The sequence below is a fragment of the Aricia agestis genome, chromosome Z (assembly GCF_905147365.1).
Source record: "Aricia agestis chromosome Z, ilAriAges1.1, whole genome shotgun sequence".
Classification (NCBI taxonomy): Eukaryota; Metazoa; Arthropoda; class Insecta; order Lepidoptera; family Lycaenidae; genus Aricia; species Aricia agestis.
This window is the reverse complement of record NC_056428.1, coordinates 38,793,460-38,804,529: the sequence shown is the minus strand read 5'-3', so window position 1 is coordinate 38,804,529 and position 11,070 is coordinate 38,793,460. Positions and strand designations below refer to the sequence as shown.

General features: G+C 35.8%; 1 protein-coding gene across 2 annotated transcripts; it reads left to right on the top strand.

Moving 5' to 3' along the window:
• The first annotated feature begins 722 nt into the window (after positions 1 to 722).
• LOC121738519 (glycine cleavage system H protein, mitochondrial-like) lies at positions 723 to 10,813 on the top strand. 2 transcript variants are annotated; one of them, XM_042130636.1, is made up of 6 exons: positions 761 to 785; positions 2,319 to 2,323; positions 5,634 to 5,736; positions 7,009 to 7,088; positions 9,510 to 9,638; positions 10,573 to 10,813. In XM_042130636.1, the coding sequence occupies exons 3-6, from the start codon at positions 5,640 to 5,642 to the stop codon at positions 10,735 to 10,737; spliced, it is 471 nt and encodes a 156-aa protein (XP_041986570.1). In that variant the 5' UTR covers positions 761 to 785; positions 2,319 to 2,323; positions 5,634 to 5,639; the 3' UTR covers positions 10,738 to 10,813. The 2 variants fall into 2 exon arrangements, with proteins under 2 accessions (XP_041986571.1, XP_041986570.1); XM_042130637.1 differs by lacking the exon at positions 2,319 to 2,323 and having other exon boundaries at positions 723 to 785.
• The last annotated feature ends 257 nt before the right edge of the window (positions 10,814 to 11,070 follow it).

The following is an 11,070-nucleotide window of genomic DNA, read 5'->3' as shown; positions in this document are numbered from 1 at the left end:
TAAAACCTTGTAACCTTGTAACTTAACCTAATTCCTCATCTGGCTAATACATCTGGCTACAAATTAAATTCACAGTTTTTTTTTTCAATCATCTTTTCGGCTCTAAGCGTCTAAACACATTAGGCCGTAAATACGCGGCTGAGGTTCGGAATGATTACGCATACAATATAGTACGCGACGTACGGTAGGTCATCAGTCATTTAAAATACATTGCAATTTGCAGGCATAATCACTAATCATGCCTAACTTCGGCCACGTTTTTTTCGGCCTAGTGTGTTTAGAAACTAAAGCCTCCAATTATGCAAAAAACGGCAATTTTGAACCATTAATATAATATCTCATATCTATGGACGCTTCACACCACGTCAGTCTGGCCCCGTGCCAAGTACCTGAAGGACTTGTGTTACAAGTACCAGACAACGGAAATATATTTTATACTTTTATACTATACATATATTTAAGATTTTTATTATATCATACACATATTTAATACACATCCAGACCCGGGAACATTGAAAACTTTTTGTTCCGTCGGCGGGATTCGAGCCCGCGACCCCCAGCTTGAGCTGCCACACTCAACCAATTGAGCCACAGAGGTCGTCAATTATTATCATTACTTACCTGGTTCTTCCACTCACGTCTTCAATTTTCTAGCTAATTGTATTTTTCGTCGAAATTATTTTGCTGTCTATACAGATAATTAAGATGTAGTGAGTAGTTGACATCGATAAGTACGTAAGTACTCACTCAGCGATAGCCGATCGACCCGGACGCTTCACACAACGGTAAGTTCATTTATCACAATACTAGCTGCCCCGGCAAATGTTGTTTTGCCATATTTCTAGTACCTATCAATATAAAAAGTAAATTAAAAACCTATTCTCAGGCCTAACGAATGTACATACTTTCATTAAAATTTGCGCACAAACACTGTGACACGAGAATTTTATATATTTGATTACAAATACGAAAGTTTCTGAGTGTGTTTGTTTGTTCCTTTTTCACGTCTAAACGGCTGGAGCGATTTTAATAAAATATGCTATGGAGTTGGTTGATAGCCTGAATTAGCACATAGATTACATTTTATAACGGGAACTTTCTATTTAAAACAATTGAATAATATTCAATGATTATATTATAATCATTGAATAACAATAACAATTGTTGTGTACTTCCATTTATGCTTTAAATCCAATAGGTACCGAAATCCCAAAAAATGGATCTCAAATACCTAATGCGTTTTAACTCTTGTGCTTGTACTAATTATTTAAAAAAAACATTTTCTACACCTCCATAGTCCAGGGGCTTAGATGGTGGCTCTTGACTCAGACGTCCTTCAACGCAGGGTTGAAATAATACTGTTTCCAAGTTTGGTTCGGAAAATGCAGGTTGATAACCTAATTGTCTGACAGAAAGAAGATCCATGCGTCGGACTGGCGTGTAAAGTGTTGGCTAGTCGGTCACCCGTCGAAATATTTGTTGAAAGGAGGACAGGCTTTTGCACTGCGCAACCTGGTACTATATACCTATAGGTTACAGGGTGTAACAAAACTAAGTACTTTAGGATGTTTATGTGTTCCTTGTAGAATTCATTTTCACACCGTAAAGCATTATCACATAATTTTGTTACACCTTGTATACACCGGTTGGGTGCTATAAATATAATCACCCTTCATAAACCATCCACTACCACACAATATTTATCTTTTTGTCTTTTCATTTTGCACAAGTGGTATTTCCAACGCATCATGCAGATACAACATATTGGAATACTATGAATGTGACCTGCCTGCCGGTCATATAATGCCGTCACGACTAAATCTCTAAAATGATGAAAGGTACTTTATGTCCTGGAAAAGGTATTAGGTTTCCACGTGAAAAACTAGGGCAAAGAAGTAGCGTAGCAATATTTATAGTATTTTAAATGAGGGTTAGGTTTCCGACTCCAAGTCCCTACGGAATTACTTACTGATTGAACTCTAAGAGTGGGTTGCACCAACTTACTTTAACTATAACTGTAACTATAACTTTAACTACAATGCAAAATGTTAAATCTTTAGTTAAAGTCAATAGTGGACGCCATATTTAACGATAACTTTGAGCTCGACAAGGCTTTAAAAGAACGTGGCGAAAAAAGGAACTAACGCTGTCGTCATACAAAAACGCCATTTTTGACAGTTCTCCTTTACCACGCCTCTGGTGCAACCCACCCGGTTGCACCAGAGGCTACGGACTACTACGGATCCCTTGACCATCATAACCCAAAAACATTAGCAACGTTACTGTAGCGATAAGTACGAACTTAACATATTGACGAGAAAATGTTTGTTAGAGATAAAATTATTTTTGTCGTTAGTTTTGAGTAATCTGGTCTGCGCATTACGATGGTCTTTATCTAAGTGATAATTATGTCAAGGCTTCGCTTTGTTCATAGATCAATAACATTTAATCATAAATTAGTACAATAACGTCAATAAGTAATAGTGATTGTGTAGTTATAAGCAAATAGTATGTCTTAGGGCTATATTTCATGACATGAGAGCACAACCAGTCGCTTCTGCTAACAAAATGAGTACTGCTCCGTAAAGAATTAGACACCTGGTGTCGGTTTCTTCCACATCATATTATTTTGAGTCTCTCAGAGAAAAGTTTAAAGAAATAAGAATTTTAACCGTAATCTCTCAATACATTTTAGAAAAAATGTAAATAATTTTAAAATGAAAAGTGACATTCACTGTAGGAACACTAGAAAAAAGCACAAGCTAGATATACCAATAACCAGGCTGAGCAAAGTAAACAAATCTTTCAAAGGTCAATGTATACGCCTATACAATAAAATCCCAGAAGACGTCCAAAATCTTTCAATTTATAAATTAAAAAAAGTTGTTAAAGAACGTTTGCGTGCTAAGGCTTATTATAAGGTAACTGATTTTCTCAATGATAGCACACCTTGGGAAAAATAAGCTGACAAACCATAGGCCGCTTCTATAATATAATTAATGGTACCACATTTTTACATACTTAGTGTAATAATAATCCCACCAAAACATTAATTGTAAAAAGGAGCCAAGCAAAATATTGCATAGCCATGCAATATATCTATCGTAAAAAGTTTTCAGATCACATTCAAGCCAAGCCTTCAACTTATTTTGTAATTTAAATCATCATTAAGTGAATTTATCAATCGTTTTCTTTATTTATAATTATTATAGTGGCTCGGCAATGAGCATAAGAAAAACAAACATAAAACTTCATATTTGGGGTAGTTCATATTTGGGCTAGTTTAGTATGTAACGATGCATGTGGACGATGGTACCCAATAAATCCAATCAGTCGCTGATTATTTCTCTAGTGCTCATTGCCAATCCACTATAATAATTATAAAATAAAGAAAACTATTGATAAATTCACTGAATGTTGATTTAAATTACAAAATAAGTTGAAGGCTTGGCTTGAATGTGATCTGAAAACTTTTTACGATAGATATATTACATGGCTATGCAATATTTTGCTTGGCTTCTTTTTACAATTAATGTTTTGGTGGGATTTCATTTCTTTTTTTAAGGTTTCTTTTCTTTTCAGGTCACGTTTAAACTTTTCTGTTCTTAGCTTAGCACCCATTCTCTATCTCTAGGTATATATTTTTAGGTCGTAAAATTAATTGAAAATAACAGGTAGGTACTTCTACAAAGTACAAATTCTATACTATAACGATAGCCCAACAACTTTGGAACTTTCAGGAGGTTATTCGCGCACCGATGTTACTTTCGATTGAGTATTACGACCTATCCCGGATTTTTTTAAACCATAATAATTATTATACCCGGCAAACAAGCGATACCGCGATATTATAAAGGGAGTGCTACACCATCTATCGAGCGAGTATGGAGTGTAAGTACATCGTAATTCGCAGTTCTGATTTCATTTATATTTTAATTGAATTTAATTATCATAGTTTCATTGTTAACTTTGTTAACACAATTTTCCTTTTGTACGTAAAATAATTATTATGAAGTCGAAACTCATTTTTAATGTTCTTGCAAAGCCACAAACATAAAAATATTTTCTTTTATTTAATAAAGTTTTATTATACTTTTCAGTTTTAGGTTTCCTTGCCCAAAGGATGAAAACGGGAGCCTTTTCCTAATGAGTCTAGACTTCGCTGTCTGTCTGTGATCCGTCCGTGTGTCACGAGGCTAGATCTCGAGAAGCGCAATAGCTAGATATTTTAATTTTTTACAAATTATGTACTTTTGTTGTCGCTATAAAAGCTAATAGTACAACTAAAATAAAATAAATGATTATTCGGGGGTCTCATACAACAAACACGTTTTTTGCCCTTTTTTGCTCTATATCCATAATGGTAAAAGTAAGGTTTTTGAAAAGTTTAGAAAATACTTAATTATATTTCAACTTTAATAATAAGTAATAAAAAGTACATAAACTTGTGATTTAAGGGGGGCTCCCATACAAATTTACGGTACGGAACCCTATGTACGCCAGTCCGACTCGCACTTAGCCAGTTTCATAATTTTTCCTTTCATTGTGGATAACGACCTACCTTGTTGCCAAATTTCAAGGTTCCAAGTCTGCTAGAAGTACCTTAGAATTTTGATGATCTGTCAGTCAGTGAGTGACAAAATGTAGTAACTTTGATCATCCGTAACTATTAAACTATTTATCGAAATGTTATGTAATTTGGAGATTAAGCTAGTTTTAATCCTAGTCACCGAAATTCTAAATCCCTAGCTTTGTTAACATCGAAGATAAAGGGGGTGTGAAAAAGCCGCGAACCGCTTCGAGAAAAGTATGTATAGCCGTGCCTTTGCTAAAAAGCTTGGCTGGAGCACTGCGTGCTCCCAGATTTAGCTTAAGCTATTATTGTTATTTTCCACCTTTTTGGTAAAAGGTGGCCCTGTGCTAGTTTCTTACGCTGGTTCTTCTCGGCGGGGTAGTTCCCGAACCGGTGGTAGGCCTCATGTAGACGCAACGTTCTAAAAGTGTTAACTTTGTTAACCTACTTAGAAATAAATATTTTTGATTTCATTTCATTATATTATAAAAAATAACGTATTGAGTTATGACAAGAAAAAAATGTGGTTAAGACACAAATGTTAACAGCGACTATTTATAAATTTCATAAGCTTTGTCCACACTGTGCCTTTTTCTGTTCGTCAAGGGCATACGTTATAGCGCAGTCAACAGCGAACGTGAGGCATGCCCACGGGCCACGACCGTATCCAAAACTTCAAAAATGACAATATTGGCGTTGCGTTTCTTGACGCATTCAATTATTGAATGCGCCAATATGAAAGTTGATGACGAAAATTGAAGGTGAAAGGTGCACAGTGTGGACATAGCTATTGGTAGCGACTAGTTGCACCGCCATATTATTATCCCGGTGAAATAATATATCCAAATAATATAACAACACCAGAACAATGCCAACAATTTTTAATTAACAAAAACCACATTTTGAAGATTTTTTAATTTTCTAGGTACAAAACGAATTATTTACCATTTTTATTACACTCTACAATACTTACGGAAAAACTTATTCCACATATTTTCAGATACATATTTTATGTACTACACTACATATTTTTTATAACATTTAATTTTGTTATTTTCAGAACAACATGGTGCTATGTAGTGTAATTCGCGTGGCCAGTAGAATGACCAGGAGCACCATGAGCCATTGCTGCCGCAGAGCGCTATACAGTTCAGATGCTAAAAGTAAGTATCTATACTAAATTGACCTTAAAAGAACATTTTTATACCCTTCGTAGTTCGTACACTCGGTCATAAAACCTAATAAAAAATCTTGCCCGCTCCGCTGAGACCCGTGCGCGAAGATTGAGTCTATTCCTCAACAACTGAATCGACTTACTTGTACGTCTACGACGTGTAAATTGAGCAGTGACAAAAAGGTATATTTAAAATGGGACACAACGCAACACGACTACGCTGATGATGATGTATAGTTCTTGCTACGTAGATATGCGTTGACATGCATTATACTCGTAAATATACTTATGAAAATTAATACAACGCCTTCAAACATCGTCGTCTTGTGTTGCGTCTAAAGCCGGGTCCAGACGAGTGTAACGTGTAATGTAATTCACCGTGTAATGTAACACGAATTCTACGTGTGGACGGCACTACGAGCAATACATGTAACGCTCGGGGTTGATCCATTGCTGTCGGTTTTTCGCGTGAGCTTCGTGCTCCATGATGACCACACTGTTGACGCTAAATTACACGTAATCTTATATTACACGTTACACTCGTTTAGACCCGGCTTAAATATGAATCGACATATTTTATTTCATCAGCTTTGGCAAACACTTTAATAAAAATGTTGTCTAAATTTAACTTATGTTTCTACTGTAACTGCTGCTTTTCCTAACGTAAATTATCACTTGATAAATTTGTAATATTGTTAGTTGTTATCATGATTTCAATTAAATTACATTTAAAATGATAAAATAAAAAAGTATAATAATAATTAATTTGGAATACCTTTTTACAAGTGCTACGAAATTCGTAGCAGAAAAATTTCAGTCGCTACGCTAACGTGCTACGAATATAATGGCTTTAGCGAAAGATTTCAACTGCTTTTCAATTAAATGCGAAAGAGTTCTCTTCTATTTTCTTGTTGGCTTCAATTATTTTTGTGTAATTAGAAAAAAACAATAAATGCTAACGCTTATATTTAATTGAATTTTGTAAGTAACAAGTTTTACTTGAAACATGTAATATTATGCCTTCGTTAGTAAAAAAGCAAATCGTATGTAATATAAATAATAAATATACTATTTCAATTTTGTGCGTTACCTAGTGCCCAGATAAACTGTTTCGGTTTATGACGCACTTGAAATAACTTTTAAAAACTGTATTAATAATGTTAATTAAATAAAAAAAAAATGTGCGAAATAATAATGCGAATTATTAGTTTTAAGACAAACATTTTCTTTGTCCCTTTTTATTATCATCTAAATATTTCAGGTCGGTACTACACGAAGAAGCACGAATGGGTATCCGTGGACTCAGGCGTAGGAACTGTTGGAATCTCAAGCTACGCTCAGGTTGGTCTCGACACTTCAAGTTAGCATAGTATGGTAGAGATTATAATCCTGCATCACAACTTTAAGCTATATACAAAGTGTAACAAAACTAAACGTGATAATACTTTACTTTAGAGGCTAAAATGGTCGCTTTGAAGAATCATGATATGAATCATAATATGATTAATTTTTCTAAAATCGCAAAATGCAACTCTGCTTGCAATTCCCTTCTGTATTTTTGTACTGATTTGACATTTGTCAGTTTGACAGTTTTGACAATTCATTTGCTGAACTGATTGAGAGGAATTGCTAAATGTGACCATTTTAGCCCTGCTGACGTGTTCCTCACATAGAGTTCACTGTGAAAGTAGCAGCGCTGAAAGAGTAACTTTTATTTTACTTTTGTATGGAAATATGCATGACGCTGGGGCGCTTGCCCATACAAATCAGAAAAAAATTTTGCTCTTTCAGCGCTGCTACTTTCACAGTGAACTCTCTATAAGGGACAAATAAACACCCTTAAGTATTATCACTAAGACCCGTATAAATAGTCAGTACTCAAGATGCATCTCGGTCTCAAGACGCGGTTCAGGCTCTGTGATTGGTTGGCTGTCAAAATTTGGACCAATCACAGAGCCGAACCGCGTCTTGAGACCGGGTCGCATCTTAAGTAGGTACTGATTATTTATACAGGCCTTCGTTTTGTTATACTCTGTATATCTTAGATGTTGCTGGTCTCATCAGCCAATAGTAATAGCATACCTCTGTCGTCCATCTTCTCTTAAAACTTTTATCTGACCATAAGTATATTATCATAAAGAAACAATACTTTCACAATGAGAACTTATTAAAAATCATTCTTTCTGGAGGTCAAGTTGACTATATCAATCATCATCTAATCACGTGATCAGTTCGTCTGTCCGCGTGTTTATCGTGTACTTTTTGAAGTAATTAAATAATTTCGTATGCTGATAGTAGTCATTATGACAAACATAAACAAAATATTATCACTTCTATAAATTGGCCAATGGCCGCAGAACACTTAGCTACGTTTGTGACTTGCTAATTTTTATCTGATAGTCATCCTTATTGATATTATGCAATAATGTGTTTGTAAATATGTTTTGTCTTCACGCTTAAACCTAACATTGTGAAAACATTTGGTATGAAATATGTATTTTGTATATCCCGACACTACAGGATAATTTTTACGCGTGCATTACTGTAAAATGAAGAATGAAGTATAGAACTTACTGTTTGATTTTTTTTTTAATGAAATAAGGCGGCAAATGAGCAAACGGGTCACCTGATGGAAAGCAACTTCCGTCGCCCATGGACACTCGCAGCATCAGAAGAGCTTCAGGTGCGTTGCCGGCGTTTTAAGAGGAGATAGGGTAATTGGGGAGGGTAGGGAAGGGAAGGGAATAGGGGAGGGTAGGGAAGGGAATAGGGTAGGGATTGGGCCTCCGGTAAACTCACTCAGTCGGCGAAACTGAGCCCGTGGTATTTCTACGTCTACGTCTAATACATTATACTTATTATTCTACTGATATTTTAATATCTAAGGTGAAAATAAGTCTCGAAGCTCTATCTGTATCATAATAATTACTAGTGTAAACCGTGGTGTAAATGTTTGACATCCAACATGGCCCATAGAATGAAATCCTAAAGTGGTATTGTAGGCGTGAAATGTGAATAATAAAAATCAGTCCCAGTCGCGATTTAGTAGATCTAGTCTACACTAATATAATTCTAGTCTATGTAATATTAAAGAGGTCAACTTTGTTTTTTTGTTTGTAGGAAGTAATCTCTGAAACTACTGGTCCTATTGCACAAATTTTAACACCTATAGAAAGCTTGTGTGTTCCTGAGTGACGCAGGCTATATTTTATGTATTTAAGTCCGTCCCCCGAGCAAACGTCCTTGACCATACATTTGCCGCGTTGCCGAGATCGCACCAAAACCCTATTTTTTACTTATCTTATATTAGTTCAAAATTGAACTTAGAAAATTAATACGTGGAATATGTAGTTTATGATATCGTCGATCTATTGGCGTGTGTTTCAAATAAACGCAATTTGTAAATACATACTAACTAGTAACTAGGAAGATGCTGAATGTATGCTTGAATTTTAATAAATTGGTTTTACTTTGGAAGCTGATATCATGAGTATAATAAACAAAAATAGGAAATTAATAACGTGGAAAGGAATGTTTGTATACTGAAGCTTATTAGTGTATTTTTATTATAATTTTGTAGCTGTCAAATTATGAGTTATAAAGCTCTATTAAAGCGATAAATTACGGCATCTCCGTAGGGGAACCCGCCTTAAAGAGTTATTATGTAGTTCTCAGAATTTCACGAGGGCAAAGCCGCAAACAAAAGCTAGTATAAAATATAAATCTAGGCTATCTACATTTTAATTTGGCTATTATTTGCAGGATGCCCTAGGTGAGGTAGTATTTGCCCAACTGCCGGATGTCGGGAAGACCGTAGCGGCGGGAGACGAGTGCGGCGCGCTGGAGAGTGTGAAAGCGGCCAGCGAGGTGTACACACCTGTGTCGGGCAGTGTGAGTAATATCAGAAATATAGGAAGAAATCTATTTTCCTTTGTAAAGGACAAGGGGTATTTTTGTATGGAGCCCGTACCCAAGTTGCAGCACATCCACACATAATATATCAAATGAAAAGGCTTGAAAAGTCGAACATTTTATGTATGACGTAAAATCTCTAAACCGTGAAAGAAAAAAGATAACGAGGGTAGAATGTAAAAAATACAAACAAAAACACTCATTTGGTATATTATTTATTATATTATTTCTAAAAGGGCTACATTACTAGGTACGATATGCTCCTTTGAATTCTACAACTGCTAACGAAACTTTGGGCACAGACGCTGCCTTTTAGGAAACCTGTGAGGCTCATACTCATTTGATAACTGGAAAAATTGGCAAAGCGTGAGAATATATGAATACGGCATACCTACTGATCATCCGATAAAATATAAAGGTACAAGTTTACAAGTTGGAACCGATCGACAAGCGACAATTACTGCAGACGGCGTATCGTCGCGACACTACCGATTTCGATGTATTTCTATGAAACATACTCCGCAGCTAGCGACACGAAGCTATAGGGATTCCTTCATAGAAATACACACGTTGTCTGCTGCCGCTTCATGTAGCCGGCTTCAAAACAAAATAAAATTAATATATTTTAAGGCTCCCATACAAAAACACAATTTTGGCCTAATTTTGCTCTATAATGGTACGGAACCCTTCGAGCGCGAGTCTGACTCGCACTTAACCGATTATTTTATTTGTATTATATTTACGATCCAGAAGAATAATTCCCTCTAAGTCTGACTGGATTAATCACAAAACAGTGTTTAACTGATAATAATAATCAATTTAGAAGTTTTAAAATTTTTTCAAGGAATCCACTAGTTACGCAACTATTTTTACCTGTCTAACTAATTTAACAAAGATGAATTCCCATTTTCAGATAACGGAGAAAAACGATGCAGTGGAGTCAACACCGTCAATCATCAACAAGTCGTGTTACGAGGAAGGCTGGCTGTTCAAGGTCAAACTGTCCAGCCCAGAGGAGCTACAGAAGCTGATGAACCAAGAAGCATACGACAAATACTTAGAGGAGGCCGAACATTAATGCTAGAAGATAGAGCAATGGCATGTCTTAGGGCTCCCACACAAAACTGCGAAATCGCATCGCATCGTAATGTCATTTTTAGGGTTCCGTAGTCAACAAGGAACCCTTATAGTTTCGTGTCTGTCCGTCTGTCTGTCTTTTCGCGGTTTTGCTCAGAGACTATAGGACCTACAAAACTGTAATTTGGCATGAATTAATGAAGTAAAGCACATATTAATGATGCCGACAAAATGGTACATGAAATCTTAAAAAAAAATGGTACCTATCTTCCCTAAACATCAAGCGGGGGTGAATTGTTTTCGCGTCCACCCCATCGTATGGGGTGTCGTTGGT